The sequence below is a fragment of the Mobula birostris genome, chromosome 1, assembly GCF_030028105.1.
Source record: "Mobula birostris isolate sMobBir1 chromosome 1, sMobBir1.hap1, whole genome shotgun sequence".
NCBI lineage: Eukaryota > Metazoa > Chordata > Chondrichthyes > Myliobatiformes > Myliobatidae > Mobula > Mobula birostris.
Genome location: NC_092370.1, coordinates 236,038,595 through 236,059,245, shown reverse-complemented (window position 1 = coordinate 236,059,245; position 20,651 = coordinate 236,038,595). Strand labels below are relative to the sequence as shown.

General features: G+C 40.3%; 1 protein-coding gene across 2 annotated transcripts; it reads left to right on the top strand.

Annotated features, from left to right (window-relative positions):
- Positions 1–166: 166 nt before the first annotated feature.
- On the top strand, positions 167–20,237 carry isca2 (iron-sulfur cluster assembly 2). Of its 2 annotated transcripts, XR_011888012.1 has the most exons (5): positions 167–251; positions 10,659–10,845; positions 13,752–13,867; positions 15,536–15,848; positions 19,875–20,237. XR_011888012.1 is itself a non-coding variant. In XM_072273817.1 (4 exons), the coding sequence occupies exons 1-4, from the start codon at positions 190–192 to the stop codon at positions 15,708–15,710; spliced, it is 540 nt and encodes a 179-aa protein (XP_072129918.1). In that variant the 5' UTR covers positions 167–189; the 3' UTR covers positions 15,711–20,237. The 2 variants fall into 2 exon arrangements, 1 of the variants encoding a protein (XP_072129918.1); XM_072273817.1 differs by having other exon boundaries at positions 15,536–20,237.
- The last annotated feature ends 414 nt before the right edge of the window (positions 20,238–20,651 follow it).

Genomic DNA, 20,651 nt, shown 5'->3' with positions numbered 1-20,651 from the left:
CAACTCACGTTGCACCAATGGGCGTAGTGAGTAGGTGGGGCAAGGGTCTGTTTATGATGGACGTGTTCTTCAGCTAATGAAGTTGGCGATTTCCGGTACAAACCGGTGGGAGTACGCCAATGGGGAAAAGGGCTGAAGGCGGTACTTCCGATGACATTTGATCCGCCTCCCCCGGGCACCGGAACGAAGATGGAAGTGAGTGGGTTGCTGAGGAGATCTCTGTTAGTTGCTGTTGGATTTTGCTGCAGGAGGTGAGCAATCAACAATGCGCGTCAGTAGTCATTAACGAGTGCTGTCAGCTAGAATAACATCCAAATTTCTGATGAAGGGCCCCAGCCCGAAAGGTCGACTATGGATGTTGCCTAACCTGCTGAGTTCCTCAACTATTTTGCGTGTCCTCCTCCTGGGTTGTCTTTTTTGTGAGTTCCTGTCGTCCAGTTAATCATATTAAACCAACTGTATTTCTCATTAGGGATGGCTAAATGCCCTGGGATCAGCTGTCAGTCGGGACTAACACCAAATATGCTTTTCATTTTTTTTACACGAGGATATCAACTTCGGAAAATGTGTTCGCCCTTTTATTTTTTAATGATATACAGTATTGTTTATCATCCTGATTAATATTGTTAGGATTATCATTCAGCTAGAAGTGAATATGTGAGTTATTTACAAGCCATTTTACACAAATACGACACCAAAGCTTAAATTGCCTTTTGGTTATGTATACTTCGGAATTGCGAATATTAGATAATTTTTTCATGAATACCGATGTGGATCTTTAAACCAAATTATCTTTCCACAGTTTCTTGGTGACTTAGTTATGCAGGCGTGAGTAGTACTTTGTCTCCCTGTTGTCAATAATTGCTTGCCATAAATGTTCAAACTTGACAGTTCATGCTTCATCAATGAAACCAAACCATTCTGAAAAACATTGGTGGTTGTTCGTCGTGTTCAACGATGACAAGAAAGCTTGTTTAGGAGTTTCAAAGATTCAAAGAACATTTATTATTAAAATATATGTGCAGTACACAACCCTGAGATTCGTCTTGCCACTGACAGCCACGAAACAAAGAAACTCCATGGAACCTTTTCAAAGAAAACAACAAACACCCAACGTGCAAAAAAAATACCCAAACGGCAAAAAAAAAGCGAATAACATAGTATATTAAACGCCAACCCGCACAGCCTTGAAACAGTCTGGGAATGTTCAGTTTAGTTCAGTTTAGCGCTGTGTGGTACGTTGACTGCAGACTGCAGAGCCAGGCCACCCCGATTAAAATAGCAATAAAAAGGGAGTCACCAGAAACACATATAAGGTGACCTGCAGATTCATCTCAATTAGTCCAAACCATAAATTGTGTCGATCAAACCTTGCCCAAGACCCAAGACTCCAGCAGCAGAGAGGGAGACAGAGAACTAGGGCTGTTCCATTCTTTCAACCCCAGTGGCCTGGGTCCAGAATTCCCAACTGGGTTTTCCTTGGTTGCAGTGGATGGCCAATACTACTTCTGTGCCTTGTCACCCCCTCCGCTCTCCACGGAGTGTTGCAGTACTGCTTTTCTGGATGAAATACCATATATAAATATGACTGGGTTTTATGCTGTTTGCAAATCGAGCGACATCGGCGACAACACGGTTTCACTTCCAGATGAGCTCATTGTGTTCTTTGCTCATTTGACCGTCAGAACATGGGGAAAACATCATGAACTCCCACAGGCCCCAATGATGCTACTTTAGTCTCTTGAGGCTGACACGCGAGCAGCCTTCAGGAGGGTGAAAGCATGAAAACCACTTGACCCAGCTGGTGCATCTGGCCAAGTACTAGAGACCTGCTGTGGCTGGAGTGCTCACGGAAATCTTTAACCACTTGCTTCGGCAGTCTGACGTACCCAACTGCTTCAAGCAGGCTTCATTTGTATTGGTGCCCAAGTAGAACGTGGTGACCCGCCTCTGTGACTATCATCCAGTAGCGCTTACACCCACAGTGATTAAGTGTTTTAAGAGTTTGGTGATGAAACATATCAACTCCTGCTTGAGAAGCGACTTAAATCCGCTCTAATTTTCCTACTGAAGCAACAGGTCAACGGCAGATGCCATCTCACTGGCTCTTCACTCAACCCTGGTACACCTGGACAGCAAAGATGCAGACTGTACATCAGGATGTTCTTTTTTAACTACAGTTCAGCACTCAATACCATCGTCCTCTCAAAACTAATCAATAAGCTCCAAGACCTTGGCTCAATACCTCCTTGTGCAATTGGATCCCCGATTTCCTCACTTGCAGACTCTAGTTAGCTCAGACTGGCAGCAACATCTCCTCCATGATCTGCATCAGCACAGGTGCACCAGAAGTCTGTGTGCTTAGTGCCCTGCTCTACTCACGTTTCCTCACGTTTCACTTGTGACTGTGTGGCTAAGCACAGCTCCGATGATATATTCAAGTTTGCTGATGGCACCACTGTCACAGGCTGAGTCAAAGGTGGTGATGGATCAGCATTCAGGAAGGAGATTGAAAATCTGGCTGAGTGGTGCCATAATGAAGGGAACGTTGACTCAGACCATGAGAGGCCTGCGTCGGGCATTTTCATGCCTTACAAGGCGCAGATTGGAAGTCTGTGTGGGGCGCCACTCCTCTCACAGACTACAGCAATATGTGATTAAGTGCCTTGCTCAAGGACACAAACGCTGCCACAGCTGAGTCTCGAACTAGCGACCTTGAGATAACTAGATGAACGCCTTAACCACTTGCCATGTGCCATAACACCAACCTGTTACTCAATGTCAACAAGACGAAGGAGCTGATTATTGACTTAAGAAGGAAAGCAGAGGTCCATGAGCCAGTCCTCATCAGGGGATCAGAGGTGGAGAAGGTCAGCAATATTAATTTCCTTGGTATTATCATTTTGTAGGACCTATCCTGGGCCCAGCACCTAAGTGCAATTACAATGAGGGCACGGTAGTGCCTCTACTTCCTTAGAAGTTTGCAAAGATTCGGCGTGACATCTCAAACTTTGAAAAACTTCTATAGATTGACTGGCTGCATCATAGCCTGGTCTGGAAATACTAATGCCCATGAAAGGAAAATCCTAGTGGATACAGCCCAGTCCATCACAGGTAAAGTCCTCCCCACGACTGTGCACACCCACATGGAGGGTGGGAGGGTGTCACAGGAAAGCAACATCCATCATCAGGGATTCCCTCCCCACCCAGAATATGCTCTCTTCTCACTGTAGCCATCAAGGAAGAAGGTACAGGAACCTCGGCTCCATCAGACTCTTGAACTAAATGGGATAACTTCACCTGCCCCATCATTGAAATGTTCCCACAACCAATGGACTCACCTTCAAGGACTCTTCATCTCATGTTCTTGATATTTATTTATTTATTATTATTGCTTTCTTTTTGTATTGACACAGTTTGTTGTCTTTTGGACACTGGTTGAATGCCTAGTTTGGTGTGGTATTTTATTGATTCTGTTATGGTTATTATTCTATGGATTTATTGAGTATGCCACTAGAAAATGAATCTTAGGGTTGTATATGGTGACGTATATGTATTTTGACAATAAAGTTTCTTTAAATTTTGTAGTTTAAAAGAGTCAGTCAGTCAGATAACTGACCAAGTTATCAGTTGACCTTGTTTTTATCATGGGGCCTTCAACAGTGCTGAATCTGAACTTGAATTTTTATTTCAGTCTGCCAACTTGTGTAATGCAATGTAGATTTTTTTTCTTGGTTACTGAACAAATTAAAACGTTGAGGTTTTCAGACTTATGTTTGTGAAAATTAATTTGTGCATACTAATTCATTTTCTTGTTTGATTTATAAAACTGTAGTTGTTATTTTCTACAAATAGATGGCTATGGAGGCCAAGTCATTGGGCATATTTAAAGTGGAAGTTGTTAGGTTCTTGATTATGGGGGGCAGGCAGGAGGGGTTGAGAGGGATAATAAATCAGCCATGATGGATTGGCAGAGATGACTTAATGGGCCGAAGGGCCTAATTCTGCTCCTATGTCTTGTGGTCTTATAATGAGGTCTTTGCTGATAAAGTCAGCAATTATTGCTCATGCTGAACTGTTCTTGCAAAAATGGTATTTATTCCTCGAACTCTTGAAGGTACTTTAGTGGTCAGTTGACTGAGTTGTTCTGGAACTTTCCAACACTATTAACAAAGAAATGTCAGTGTATTTCCAAGCTTGGATGCTGTGTGACTTGGAAGCGTGGCCAGATTCCCTGCAGCTGTGATAAATCTGAAATACAAATAGAAAATGCTGAAAACGTGCAGCAGGTCAGGCATCATCTGTGTAGAGTTAACAGATTGTGCCGAAGGCTCTTTGGCAGAACTGAGAAAGAGAAAATAATGTTAATTTTAAATTCCAGAGAGTGAGGGGCAATGGGTAGGACAAAGAAAATGTCTCTGAGGGTGATACCAGAATTGCTGTGCTCTGGTTAATGGATTAGTAAAGTTAGTTTAAAAAAAGGGAACAAAGGCTATGATATGAACCAGTATCAGGTTTGTTACCACTGACTTGTATAAATTGAAATGTGTTGTTTTGTGGCAGCATTAGAGTGCAAAGAGATTAAAAAATTACTAAAACTACAAAATAAACTGAAAATATACCTCACGAAACAATGGCTCGTGACAATGGAGGGGAAGAATAGTTGAGTGTGTGTCTTTACTTTCCTCTACCTCCTCCCCAATGATAGTAAAACGAAGAGGGTATGTCCCAGATGGCCAGGATTCATAGTAATTAACGTCTTCTTGAGATACTGGCTCTTGAAAATGTCCTCAATGGTGGGAAGAGTTGCACCTATGATAAAGCTGGCTTAAGTCTACAAACCCTCTGCAGCTACTTGTGATCCTAGGTATTGGATTTTCCATACCAGGCGGTGATGCAACCAGCCAGAATGCTGTTCATGGTATGCCTATAGAAATTTGCAATTTTCTTTGGTGACTCAGACTCCACTGGTGTGCTTTCTTCATGAATCCATCGATGTATTGCACCCAGGAACGTGAAGCTGCTCGCCTTCATCCAGCACTGACTGTTCAGTGCCGATTTGTATATGTTCTCCCAGCCTCCTGACCTGAGAGCAGATAGGGATTGAAAATACAGAGAATGGATTATGAAAAGATATAAAACGCAGGGCTGAAAGATGAGCAGGTAGGTTAAGGTGTGGAGAAAAGAATCTGAACCAAGATGGCATTTAGATGACTTGCAGCCCAAAAGGTCAGTCTGCTATAGATAGAAATAAGCAAGTTGTGATATTGGGTCCAAGATACTGCAGTGTGCTCAAACAGATGGTAAGGTGATATTCCTCATGTTTACGTTTTGCTTTGTTATATAAATGTGCAGGAAGCCATAGATCACAATAGGATAAAGAACTAAAGCACAGTCATGTAGAAAACTTGAGGTCCTCCTTCCTGCACGCTCTGCAAATTAGTAAATCAATTTGTGATTAGCTTCTTAAATATTAGAGAAGACCACATTGCCAATCACGTGCTTTGGAGATGGAAAGATCTTCTTTTCACATTATATGTCAGTGATCTGGATGAGCGAATTGATAACTTTGTGGCCAAGTTTGTGAACAATATGAAGATGGGTAGAGGGGCAGGTAGCATCGAGGAAACAGGGAGGCTGCAGAAGACTTGAACAGATTAGGAGAATGGGCAAAGAAGTGGCAGCATTCATTTCGAGAGGACTAGAATAGAAAAGCAAGGATGTAATACTGAGGCTTTATAAGGCATTAGTGAGGTGGCCGTTGGAGAATTGTGAGCAGTTTTGAATCTCTTATCTAAGAAAAGATGTGCTGGCATTGGAGAGGGTCCAGAGGAGATTCACGTAAATGATTCCAGGGATAAAAGGGTTAATATATGAGGAGCGTTTGATGGCTCTGAGCCTGTACTCACTGGAGTTTTGAAGAATGAGGGGGGGACCTCATTGAAAGCCATCGAATATTGAAAAGCCTAAATAGAGTGGATACGGGGAGTATGTTTCTTGTAGTGGGGGAGTCTCGGACTGAAGGGCACAGCCTCTGAATAGAGGGATGCTCCTTTAGAGCAGAGATGAGGAATTTCTTTCGCCAGAGAGTGGTGAACCTGTGGAATTCATTGTCACAGACAGCTGTGGAGGCCAAGTCATTGGGTATATTTAAAGCAGATGTCGATGAGTATTTGATTAGTAAGACATCAAAAATTACGGGTAGAAGGCAAGAAAATAAGGTTGAGAGGGAATATAAATCAGGCATGATGGAATGACAGAGAATTGTCTAATTCTGCTTCAATGAGCTGAATGTCCTAATTCTGCTCTTATGTCTTATGATCTTACCTAGGAAGGGAAGGAAATAGTCAAAGATGGACCATCTGAGGGTGAGAGGTAAAACTGGGTGGAGAGATGGGTTCAGCGGAAAGTGGAAGGAGAGAATGACTAGGAGGGTATTCTATATCAAGAATTATGAGAGCTTGGAAACTTTCCTACTTGATAGCCGATCTGAGGTAGAGTGAGTCGGTGTTGTTGCAGTATTGGCACTGCTACTTTTCACATTGTCACTGATTTGGATAATGGAATTGATGGCTTTTTGGGAAGTTTGCAGGTGATACAAAGATAGGTGGAGGGGTAGGTAGTGCTGAGGAAGCAATGTGATTGCAGCAGGATTTAGATGAATTGGAAGAATGGGCAAAAAAGTGGCAGATGGAATACAGGATTGGGAAATACAGGATAATGCATTTTGATAAAAGGAACAACAGTGCAGACTATTGTCTAAATGGGAAGAAGGTTCAAACATCACAGGTGCAGAGGGACTTAGGAGTCCTCGTGCAAGACTCCCAGGTTAATTCACAGTTTGAGTCTGTGGTAGAGAAGGCAAATGGCATTTATTTCAAGGAAAATAGAATATAAAGGCAAAGAGATAATGCTGAGGCTTTATAAGACACTAGTCAGGCTGCACTTGGAGAAATTGTTAACAGTTTTGGGCACCATATCTTAGAAAGATTTGTTGTCATTGGAAGGAGTCCGGAGGAGGTTCACGAGGATGATTCTGAGAATGAAGGGGTTAACACGAGGATCATTTGGCAGCTATGGGCCTGTACTCACTGGAATTTAGAAGATTCCAGTGAGTTGAATTTTTCGCGGGGTATATCATTGAAACCTACCAAATATTGTAAGGCTAGATGTGGAGATGTTTCTAATGGTGAGGGTACCCAGAACTAGAGAGCACAGCCTTAAAATTGAGGGGTGATCTTTTAGATTAGAGGTAAGGAGGTTTTTTTTCAGCCAGAGAACAGTGAATCTATGGAATGCTCTGCGCAGACTGCGGTGGAGGCCAAGTCCACGGGTATATTTAAGGTAGAAGTTTATAATTTCCTGATTGGTCAGGGCATCAAAAGATATGGCGAGTCTTAGTTTGGAAAAAATTAGAAGTTGAACTTTTGAACCTACGTGTGATTTTGAGAAAAGATGGGGTTCATTTGCTCGTTACTATCATTTGAGTTAATTGATAGATTTCCTCCACGATCTAATTGTAAATTTTTGATATTTTTTTTTCTTGCTGGCGGTTTGATGTTTATCTTTAGAAGCTTTTTGTATGACGCATGGCTCCGGGGTTGAACCCCTAATGGTTTTTTTTCTTACTTTTCCTTGCTTAGTAGGGTTTTTATTCTCTTTTTTTGTCACTAAAATTTTTTCAATCTTTAAAACAATGTTTTTTTTTCTTGAGACATTGTAAGTGTTGCCTACTTCGAGGTACTCTTGTTAATTTTGGATAATAATAATAAAAAGATTTGAAAAGAGAAAAAAAGAAGGCAGGTGTATGGGGTTGAGTGGGATCCAGGATCAGCCATGATAGAATGGCAGAGCAGACTCGATGGGCTGGATGGCGTAATTCTGCTCCTATGATTTATGGTCTAATTCCAGATATTAGAAATCTAAATTAAAAGTTACAAAGTAGCATGTAACACACTTTAATACAAGAAATGTTGACAATTTGCTCACTAAGTGGCAATAGGAAGAAACAATGTTTGCTCTATTGATGACTGGAAGCCTGTATGTTCCTGGATTTACCTTGAGGTTTCAACTCTGCTTTATTGTGGGCCATTGGTGCTGCTACTGTATTCTGTAAGATGCAAAACAAATGAACAAAGCAAAGGCTAAACGGAAAGCAACTGAGTGTTTGTCAGAGGATACTGTTAAAGTGGAGCAGATATAATTTCTATTCCTTCTTGGTTATAACTTCTCAAATTTGGTATTACTTTCATGCTGCTTGTTTCTTAATTGACTTTTAACTTAGTTAACCTACTTTCCCTCCTCCCATTCCCAAGTGGGTAGTTATGAAATTTGAAGATCAGATCCAAACCTTCCCTGTGCCATATACTTAATTGGAAATCCATGGTGTTTCTAAGAGTACTAGATATAACAAATAACTATTGATTGCTCAATTTTAACTTTTCGTTTGGATTACTGAAGAGACATCACTTTATGAAGGGTGTAGAATAGGGTAAATGCAAGCAAGCTTTTTTCATTAGGGTGGATGAGACTAGAGCTAGAGGTCATGGGTTCCGGGTGAAAGGTGAAATGTTTAAGGGGGACATGAGGAAGGTCTTCTTCGTTCAGAGGGTGGTGAGAATGTGGAACGAGCTGCCAGGTGGAAGTGATGGATACAGGTTTGATTTCAACATTTAAGAGAGATTTCGATAGGTACATGGATGGGAGCAGTATGGAGGGCTCTGGTCCAGGTGCAGGTCTACAGGACTAGGCAGGATAATAGTTTAGCACAGACAAGATGGGCTGAAGGGCCTCCTTCTGTACTGTGGTGCTCTGTGACTTTAAAAGGTATTTGTAATAGGTGGGACTTCTTTGTAAGGGGGCACTGGAATCTGAAGCAGTAGAGTAACTCAGTAGGTCAGGTGTGTCTATGCAGGGAAATGGACAGTCAGTGTTTCAGGTACAACGTCTGGGTACTGGCACTCAATGTCAGTAAGACAAAAGAGCTGATTGTGGACTTCAGGAAGGGTAACATATACCAACCCTCATAGAGGGATCAGAAGTGGAGAGTGATCAGCTTCAAGTTCCTGGATGTCAAGATCTCTGAAGATCTAACCTGGTCCCAACATATCGATATAGTTATAAAGAAGTCAAGACAGCGGCTATACTTCATTAGGAGTTTGAGGAGATTTGGCATGTCAACAAATACACTCAAAAATTTCTATAGCTGTACTGTGGAGAGCATTCTGACAGGCTGCATCACTGTCTGGTATGGACGGGCTACTGCACAGGACCAAAAGATGCTGCAGAAGGTTGTAGATCTAGTCAACTCTGTCTTGGGTACTAGCCTACAAAATACCCGGGACATCTTCAGGGAGCAGTGTCTCAGGAAGGCAGTGTCCATTATTAAGGAGTTCCAGCACCCAGGGCATGCCCTTTTCTCACTGTTACCATCAGGTAGGAGGTACAGAAGCCTGAAGGCACACACTCAGCGATTCAAGAACAGTTTCTTCCCTTCTGTCATCCGATTCCCAAATAGACATTGAATCTCATTTTTTTTTAATATACAGTATGTTTTTTAAAAATCTATTCAATATACGTAATTGATTTATTTGATTGTTTATTATTTTTTATTTTATTTGTTATTTTTTTCTCTCTGCTAGATTATGTATTGCATTGAACTGCTGCTGCTAAGTTAACAAATTTCACATCACATGCCAATGATAATAAACCTGATTCTGATTCTAATTCTGAGGTTGAGACTCTCCACCTTGGCCAGTATAAAAAAGGGGAGGGGATAGAGCAAGAAGCGTGAATTTATAAGTTGTTAGACTCCTAATAGAAATATATTTTTCTTCTCAGTAGGAGCCTTTCATGTAATTATATTTCATCATAGCTTAACCTGGTACTTGAGATAATGTTGCATGACTTTTAGGTGTAATCTTGTTCCATTTACTTATTGAGATGAATCTAATATATTCAGTAGCATTAGTTGAAAATGAATAGGGATTCCTTCACATTGAGGCCAATTATTGCCTTTCAAGTAATACCAGCTATATATAAATTAGTCATTATTGTATGTTACACCATGTGCTATTTTGGCTGCTATTAGTCCTAAAGAGCTGGAAGTGCTTTGAATACAAGTTTCTTTCATCCCTAACTTGCCTGATGAAATGAGTAAAGTTTGTGGTCTAACATTCAAATAGAATAATCCATAGCCACTGACCCTCAACTGCTGTTACTAACTCGTTATGGTGAAGTGCTGACATAATTGGAAGTTCTGCCACCTTTGGAGTCAAAGAGAATTAATACCAACACACGGTGAAAGTGAACAGGTTGCTGATGTATGCTTGAGATTAATGGCAGGTTAATTCAGGGCCAACTATCATTTCTCAAGTGTGTCAACACTGACTATTTAAGGAATCAGTGAGATCAGTCTGAATTCCTACAGTATTTTTTGTTGTTTGCTGGCTGTGGTGTGCCGAACAGTGCACTTTCAAAATTTGTGTCCTCCATGTAGACTTCTGGTAAGTGCAGCAAGTTTCTTCCACAATTGACACAGGGCTGTTTAATAGACTTGAGTAAAGGGTAAAACTGCATTAGTTACTTATACTTGTCAGGATGTTTTCTGTTTTGTCCACTCTTCTGCTAACTATTTTAATTTTTGTGTTTTTTAACAGGGTGCAATGTTGGCCCACTTCTTTGCAGAGCCAACCTCTGTTATTAGCTAATGTATCTCGCCCTGTGGCATGCCAACAATTATTAAACACTCGATTAAATAGAAGGTGCTTCTCAGCTGGTCAAGAAACTGAATCAAAGTCTGGTACATCCCAGGATACAGTGACACTCAGTGACAGCTGTGTTAAGGTAAAGTTCAAAAGATGTCGAAGATCAGTTTCAATAGCCACTTGTCACCGGTATTGCACTATTTCCCTTTATGTTTAGAGATTCTTTTTCCAAGTAGGATAGCTGTAGGAAGTGAAGAAAATACCAGTTGCAAATATAGGGGATTCCAGTTAAACGTAGCCCAATATCATGTTTATAACTCAGAGGAAATCGATTTTCCGACTTTAGACCTATATCCATAACTTAAACATAAAACCTAAACATGTTGAGCTCCTGGTTAAGTGAAGGAAGGAGGTGCCTAGTGGTATATATAGGTAGGTAGGAACGAATAAGATACTTCAGGAGTATAAGAAATGCAAGAGAACACTTAAGAAGGAAATCAGGAAGACTAAAAGAAGGCATGAGTTTGCTCCAGCTGACAAGGTGAAGGAAAACCCAAAGGGCTTCAACAGATACGTTAAGAGCAGAAGGATAACAAGGGACAAAATTAGTCCTCTGGAAGATCAGAGTGGTGATCTATGTGTGGAGCTGAAAGAGATGTGGAGGAGATCTTAAATGGAGTTTCTGTATCTGTATCTACTCGGCAGACAGAAGTGTTTGCTGCCTTGAGGTAAATTAGGGTGGATAAATCCCCAGGGCCGGACAAGGCATTCCCTCGGAGCCTGTGGCAGGCTAGCGCAGAATTTACAGGAGCCCTGGCAGAGATATTTAAAGCATCCTTAGTCATGTGTGAGCTGCTTCAGGATTCGAGGCTAGCTAATGTTGTTCTGTTGTTTAAGAAAGGCTCTAAAAATAAGCCAGGAAATCATAGTCATAATCATACTTTATTGATCCCAGGGGGAAATTGGTTTTCGTTACAGTTGCACCATAAATAATAAATAGTAATAGAACCATAAATAGTTAAATAGTAATATGTAAATTATGCCAGTAAATTACGAAATAATTGAGCCTGACATCAGTAGTGGGGAAGTTTTAGGAAGGTCTTCTAAGGGACTGGATATATATATAATAAATATTTGGATAGACAGGGTTTGATTAGGGATAGTCAACATAGCTTTTTATGTGATAAGTCATGTCCAACCAATCTTTTGAGGAAGTTACCAGGAAAGTTGATGAAGGCAAGGCAGTGGAGGTTGTCTTCATGGACTTTAGCAAAGCATTTGACAAGGTCCCACATGGGAGGTTGGTCAAGAAGGTTGAGTCGCTTGGCGTTCAAGATGAGGTAGCAAATTTGATCAGACATTGGCTTTGCGAGAGAAGCCAGAGATTGGTAGAGATGATTGCCTCTCTGACTGGAGGCCCATTACTAGTGGTGTGCCACAGGGATCGGTGCCGGCTCTGTTGTTGTTTGTTATCTATATCAATGATCTGGATGATAATATGATAAACTGGTTCAGCAAGTTTGCGGATGTCACCAGGATTGGGGGTGTATTGGATGGTGAAGAAGACTATCAAAGCTTGAGGGGAGATTTGATAGAAAATTATGAGGGTAGGGGAACCATGAGAGGCCTGTGTCAGGCATTTTCATGCCTTACAAGGCACAGATTGGAAATCTGTGTGGGGCGCCACTCCTCGCACAGACTAGAGCAATGTATGATTAAGTGCCTTGCTCAAGGGCACAAACACACTGCCACAGCTGAGGCTCGAACTAGCAACCTTGAGGTAACTAGACGAACGCTTTAACCACTTGGCCAGGGTATAGGTAGGGTAAATGCAAGTAGGCTTTTCCACTGAGGTTGTGTGAGACTACAACCAGAGGTCATGGGTTAAGGTTGAAAGGTGAAAAGTTTAAGGGGAACATGAGGGAAAACTTCTTCACTCAGAGGGCTGTGAGAGTGTAGAATGAGCTGCCAGCACAAGTGGTGGATGCAAGGTCGATTTCAACATTTAAGAGAAATTTGGATTGGTATATGGATGAGAGGGGTATGGAGGGCTGTGGTCCCCAGTTTAGGTCGATGGGACCAGGCATATTAATGGTTCGGCACAGACTAGATGGGCCAAAGGTCCTGTTTCTGTGCTGTAGTGTTCTATGACTCTATAGAGGCATGAAATGTTACACCTGTTTTTGAGTCAGATTGCAAGTTAGAGTTGTTGAAACATTTCCAAACCTCATTAGTCTTCATGTGGAAAGAGATGATTGTTTTTCATTGATATGTGCCGGGTTCAAGCTTTGTCCCCAGCTCCAATATCACGGGCGCCATGGTAGTGTAGCAGTCAGAACAATGCTATTACAACTCAGCACATTGGAGTTCAGCGTTCAGTTCCATCATCATCTGTAAGGAGGCTATACGTCTTCACCGTGGAATGCATGGGTTTTCTCTGGGTGCTCCAGTGTCCTCCCACAGTCAAAAGACATATTGGTAGGTTAACTGGTCATTGTAAATTGTCCTGTGATTAGGCTAGAGTTAATTGGGTGTTACTGGGTAACATGGCTCAAAGGGCCAGAAAGGCCTGTTCTGCACTGTATCTCAATAAATAGATAAATAAATAAATAGACTTACCACTCAGCCAACTTCTCACACTGAGGTTGTAAAATAAAACTCAGGGAGTCTGTGATTGAATTATTTGGAAAATTCATTTGTGTTGGCACCAGACTCACTGGATGGTATTCGTGTGCTCCATCTAACACACTGAGGGACCCAGTTCGCAGAGCTCTGGTTCCTGTGCTCCTTTGAAAATTCCCTGTTTCTGTTTCCCATGCTCCCTTCAAACAAACTGGTTTCATTGGAAAATTTTACTATACAGTTGTATTACATATAGTTAAATTAAAAATATGTTGGAGTGTGATTTGTCATAACATCCAATTTCCAGTACTTATTTCAGACTCCTAGTATTTACAGTTTTTTTAAATGTTCATTATACTTTGTAGCAGCTTTTTGAATAATCCTACATGATTAACGTCTCATTAGATAATAACTGTCTTCCAGCGACTACAGAAAATTTTGGAAAAGGATGAGTTCCTGAGGGTACAAGTGGAAGGAGGTGGCTGCTCGGGATTCCAGTACAAATTCGTACTAGATAATACAATAAACTCAGATGACAGGTAAAAAATCACTAGAGTTTTGTTTGATAATGCCACAAAATCTTTTTCTGCTGGGCTGTAATAATCATCCATTGTAGCAGATGCATGTGCAGTTACAGAATAGACTAACGCACCCAAAATGCTGGAGCAACTCTGCATATCAGCCACCATCTATGGAGAGGAATAAACAGTCAACTAATAGAGGTCCAGATGAAGGGTTTCAGCCCAAAATGTTGTCTCTTTATTCTTCTTCATAGATGCTATCTGACCTGCTGAATTCCTCCAGCATTTAGGATGTGTTGCTCTGGATTTCCAGCTATGCAGAATCTCATGTTTATGATCTTGAGTTACAAAATAGGCTTTGTGGGGCTCTGTATTTTGATGGAAGACATTAGAGGAAAGGGATTTTAAAATCAATCAGTTAGTTTATCACCAACTTACTCAGTTTTTTGAGGCTGGAACTATGCTTGTGTATGTAGTCTACCAGGTGTATGTACACTCATTGCCCACTTTATTAGGTACAGGAGTGGATCCCGGTGTGGTTTTCTGCTGCTCTAGCCCATCCACTTCAAGGTTCAATGTGTTGTACATTCAGAGATGCTGTTTTGCACACCACTGTTGTAATACATGTTACTGTCACCTTCCTGTCAGCTTGAACCAGTCTAGCCATTCTCCCCTGATCTCTCTCATTAACACGACACTTTCGCTCACAAAACTGCCGCTCACTGGATGAGTTTTGTTTTTTCACCATTCTCTGCAAAATCTAGAGGCTTTTGAGTGTGAAAACCCCAAGAGATCAGCATTTTCTCAGATACTCAAACCACCCCCGCTAGCACGAACAATCATTCCACTATCTAAGTCACTTAGGTCACATTTCTTCCTATTCTGATCTTTGGTCTGAACAACAACTGAATCTCTTGATCATGCCTGCATTCTTTTATGCATTGAGTTGCTACTACATGATTGCCTGATTAGATATCTGCATTAATGAGAAAATGTAGCTAATAAAGTGGCCACTGAGTGTATTTTAAAATGGAATCTCAATACTTATTTTCAATGCTTTGAATTTTAAACTTTTATAAAAAAAAAGCTCAATGAGAATTTGCCATCAAGGTTCAGTTGGACAGGGTAACTTCATAATAAATGTCAGTCTTATCTGGGCCTTTTCTCGAATTTCCATGTTCAACTCTAGGTTTTGTAATTGGTAATTAATCCCCACAGTCATGTCTCCAAGCTTTCATAAATTTAAATGACTGTATTGGGCCAGCCAAAGTATGTACTATGTTGTATTGTAACCAAGATCTCAGACTTTTGTGGTATCTCATTTTCTTGTGGACGGCAATAAGTTATATAACTTTTACACAAAGAATCACTTTCAATCAGAAGATTCAAAAAGGAATTTTCTACATATTTTGCAGTACTGAACTTTGCAAAATGAGACATTATTCCTAATAAAGCTTGAAACAGTATCTGTGTATCGTTTAATCTAACCGTACCCATTATAATACAAATTTTTCACATTAGTTTATAAAGCATTTGTCTTAAGGGATACTGCATGTATATGTGACTTGATACACATGACAGCAAGCGTAGCAAGAACTATAGTTTATTAATGTAGAATAAATATTTTTTTTAAACTGTTAATTTTCTACCCTGCAAGTTAATGGTATGCTTGTCTTTACAAATTAGGGTCTTTGAACAGGATGGCGTTTGTGTTGTCATTGATTCTGATAGTCTGGAGTACTTGAAGGGAGGCACAGTGGACTACAGCGAAGAACTCATCCGTAGTTCATTCCAGATATTGCACAATCCACAAGCAGAACATGGATGTTCCTGTGGGAGCTCTTTCTCCATTAAATTGTGAAGTGAAGAAGCTTATCCTTTCCACTATGTTGAAAAGATGCTCACAAAAACAAGCTTGGCTAAAGAAAAATGCAGAGCCAAGCTTAAAACAAAACAATGTCCGATATTACAGCCTTGCTGAAGATTACAAAGAAAATAAGTAGGTACAGAACATTGGAGTTACAGTATTTATACTTGGCAATGCAATACAGTGAGATGTTTTGAAACACTATGTGCTACTAATAATAAAGGTTGCACAGTATCTTTTATGAAGGCCTTGTACTTTTTCAGATTGAAATAATAAGGGCAGACAAAGCATTAAGTAATTGAATCCACAGCCCAAGAAATTGGAAAACTAGGTTCAGTGTATCTGACCTGAAGAAATGTACGGCACTGTGTCTGTTGGGCTTGCAGCTTTTGGTAGAAGTGGCTGTGTAATAGACTCTTACCTGAACTATGTATCAGTGACCTTTACTAGTTATCATTGAGATCCCAGTAAAATACAAAGCAACAGCCAAGATTTAACTTTTTAATTTGGTTTGGTTAATCTTGTTTCCAGAGTTCTGTTTCTAACATTGAATATGTTGAAGAGCCACAAATTTTAATAATTTTCGGACATTTTATTCATCAGACAAAGTTTCATGAATCTTGAAGTGTTGCCCATTTAAAATTCTACACCAATTAAAACCATAAATTACAGCAGAGGCCATTCAGCCCATTTTCCCTGTAGTAGACCTGTCCCATTATTCCAATTCCCTGCCCTTCACTCAAAGTAGTACAGATTTTACATAATTTATTTATTTGATTGCTATTTGGAAGCACTATTGAATCTGTTTGCAATCCTTTTCCACTTCTTTCCCTCACCATCTACCAACAGCTTTTAGTCAATTACCTTAAATTTGTGCCTGCAAGGGAACTTTCCTGCTAGAATAAGTTCAACCTATATTTCTTTTAGAATCCCTTTATATTGTCTGCCTTTATGAACTCTTCAAAACCTTCTCTGCTTAATGAAGATCAATGTTAGCTTCTCTGGTTGCTACTTGTGTTCTAAAATTGGTTAAAACCTTAATGTGGCCAGTTGCTTCCTATTACAAGATGGTAACTCCAATATAATCATGAGCTTCCATAACAGCTGAGTTAAGACTGGTTTTCACCAAATCCTGAACTACCAGAGATCCTTTTTCCAAGTGCTCCTTTTTTTCCCTGAGTTGGTACTGGAACATAGGCCACCCGCGTCAGCTTGCCAGAGTCCTCTGTCCTGGGACAGTCTTTAATGGTGTCTCCAGGTGTAGTCCATCTTCTTGGCGTATCCTTCCTCTCCTCAGGATGAGGTCTTTGGAGCCTTTGTTGGTGTTTCTATAACTCTGGGTTTTTAAGGGATGTGTTGCTAGCTGTGTGTCAAACCCACCTCTTTTTGTAGCCAGGCTGAGGACTGTCCATGGCAGAGCTTCCCTTGAGTTGATCTCGCTAAAAAATAATAATGTAATTACCATGAAGAATACATTCATTGTGCTTTTTAAATTTAAAAGAAATGGAATAAGGGGGTTGTTGGGATGGAGGGGTGTGGAAATCTTGAACAAACTTTTCCTACCATTAGTTTGCAAGATGCTGGGCAGCTCTGTGAAGACGAGTATGAAGCAAAATTATGAAACCCTACTTCCAGCATTATGCATAAAGGAAGCACTGTCAAAGTGAACCCTTATTTTATCTGTACTGGCGATTCCTCATTTCAGATCTGCTTGTGGAGTGTTCTGTACTCTGGTCACTCCTGAGTTCAGGCCAACATGTCCTAGTACAGAGTTGACTTGTATTAAATTTAGTTAATATAAGAAAATACAAATGGTCTCTCAGATAAGAAGGGAGAGATCATTTATATTGAAGGTCCCTGAATGGTGTAAAATATTTTTTCCTCCTAACTTCTGCTTTCCATATTCCTTTCTACATCATTGTGTCTTTAAAAAGTACATTTGTTATGAATTTTAAATGTTTTTTTTTCTCTGATACCACTTTTGTCCTTGGCGTTTGCTAAACATTTGCCAACTTCGGTGGAACTCTGCAGCCCGCTCAGTTTTATGCTCTAAACATTGCCCTCTAGTGGCACATAGAATAATAGATATTTGAGACCATAAGACACCGACGCAGAATTAATGTCATTTGGCTCATTGAGTCAGTTCCACCATTCAATCATGGCTAATTTACTTTCCCTCTCAACCATAATCTCCTGTCTTCTCCCCATAACATTTGACACCCTCACCACTCAAGAACTTATCAATCTGCACTTTAAATATACCAGAAACTCCGTCTGTGGCAATGAATTCCACAGAGTCACCACTATCTGGCTAAAGAAGTTCCTCATCTGCTCTAAAGGGTCTGTGCCCTCCGATCCTAGACTCTCCCATTATTGTAAACATCCTCTCCATCTCCACTCTGTCTAGGCCTTTCAATACTCAGATGTTTCAGTGAGATCCCCACCCCACTGCCCCACATTCTTCTGTACTTTAGAGAGTACAGGCCCAAAGCCATTAAACACTTCCTTTCATTTTCAGATCATTTTTGCGATACTCCTCTGGACCCTCTCCAATGTCAACACATCCTTTCTTAAATAAGGGGCTCACAATAATTCAAGTAGAGTCTGAACAATGCCTTATAAAGAAACAGAATTACACCCTTGCTTTTATATTCTACTCCTCTCGAAATGAATGCTGACATTGCTTTTGCTTTCTTTATTACCAACTTAACCAACAAGTTAGCCTATAGGAAATCCTGCACTAGGACTCCCAAGTTCCTTTCCATCTCCAATTCCTGAATTTGCTTCCCGTGTAGAAAATAGTCTATGCCTTTATTCCTTCTACTGAAGTGTATTTCATCTGCCACTTCTTTGCCTATTCTAATCTGTCTAAGTCCTTCTGCAGATGTCCTGCTTCCTCCACACTACCTACCCCTCTACCTATCTTTGTATCCTCTTTAAACCTGACCACAGTAGTTTCAAAGGTTCATTTATTTTCAAATTATACTACTATGAAATTGGTCAATTTGCTGGGTAGCCAGCAATTCCGTCATTCAGATCATTAACATATAACGTAAAAAGTAGCGGACCCAACACCAACCCCTGTGGCTACCACCAGTCACTGGTAGCCAACCAGGAAAGGCCCTCTTTATACCTACTCTCTGCTTTCTGCCAGTTAGCCAATCTCCTCTCTGTGCTAGTATCTTCCTTGTAATACTATGGGCTCCTATCTTGCTTAGCAGCCTTGTGCAGTGCTTCATCAGTCCTTTTCAAAATCCTGATAAGCAACATCCACTGCCTCCTTTGTCTGTCTTGCTCCAACATACCCCATAGGAGCATAAACAAATTTGACCTTATGCCACATAACGAAGACATTGGAACAAATGATCAAAACCTTGATTGAAGAAACAAATTTTGTGGACAATTATGAAGACCAAATACCTTGTAATCCTAAATAAATCGTTTTTTTTCCCCAGAGAATGTAAACTGTTTAGAACTGACTATCACTAAAGGAGAAGAGGTACTCTTCAAGTGTCTAACGTCTCAGTACCTGTAATTAAATGATATCTATAAATTAGCATAAACATGGTATTTTTGTTCCTCTGCTGCCTTTTGCTGCATTCAGAAGGGCTGTGCATATATCATAACAAAAAGAGTTGGAGAGGTCTGCTTATTGATCTTTTTCAGGAAAAGCAAATGGTGTAAGATTAAATTTATAAAATGCAGGAAGAACTCAGCAGGTCAGGCTGCATTTGTGGTAAGAAGGTTTTGAGCTGAGACATCAGGAAATGCCCCTCCATCATTTTGTGTGTGTCACTCTGAATTTCCAGCATCTGCAGAATCTCTTGTGTTTAAGATTAAATTTAGTAAGTTTTACACAAGCTATTTTGAAGTGCTCTTCCCGACAATGCATGTTGGTCCATGCACTCTAAAAAGGAAATTAAAGACATATTTTCAGCTACTTTATAAAATGAAAATCAGGCAGAATATACAAACGGTACACCAGATTGTTGTTGCTTGCTTAAAGCCTGTGTTCATATTGAATTATTTTGCAAGTGTTTTAATTAGGGTGCTGTAGGGAAGATCAAAGCAAGAACATGCATTGGCACAAATAGAAAGTTAGCAAATGCCATTCTCTAAAGTCCAATATTTGAGTGCTTATTTTCTTTTCCTTTCCAGTTAGTTATATAAAGTTAATACCGTTGGACAGCTGACAAGTGGAACATTCCATCCCTGCCTGTCCTCAATCGGGCCTCCCTTCAGATTCAGATTTGTTGAAAATGAATCTATTTTCCTTTCAGTAATACGTTACTGAGTGAGAGAATTTGTTCTGGTAAAAGAAGGTTAGCACGCCTGTGAAGTGGGATTGACCACAGTCTTGAGTTAAAAGCAGATATGAAAGCACTATGGCAATTTTCAGCATTTGTGCTTTCTTATGTTCAAAGATAAAGGTGAGATGAATTGTTGTTTTGTATGCAGTAGTCATCATTTGTAATGTGGCAAAACTTGTAAATGCTTTATTTTATGATATAATAAATATTTTGCACTCTTCAAGCTGTTTTTATTAATGCACTCTGGTATATTGCCAGTAGGTTTTGGTGAAATAGCTTCCATACCTTAACAAGACCTTGTAAAATACATTATCCAGTTAATGTAGCAGGACGTGTGGATGTACACTCTGAGTTTCATTGGGTGACAGCCTTGGCTTTGCACCAGGACTTTTGTTCTTTAGTTCAAGACCCTCTTCAGAGATTTGAAGACATATTCCCGCTAAGTGTAGTTATATGGAAATGTAGCCCTAACAGAAGAAGAATCATTTCACATGACAGAAGACAAAGTTCAGAAATAAACAGTGTAAAACAAAGCTCTAAAATCAGGAATTACCAAGGGAAAGTTCTATAGTTTCACTAGGAAGATGAGCACTTCTCCTTTTGATAATATCATCACCACATTTTC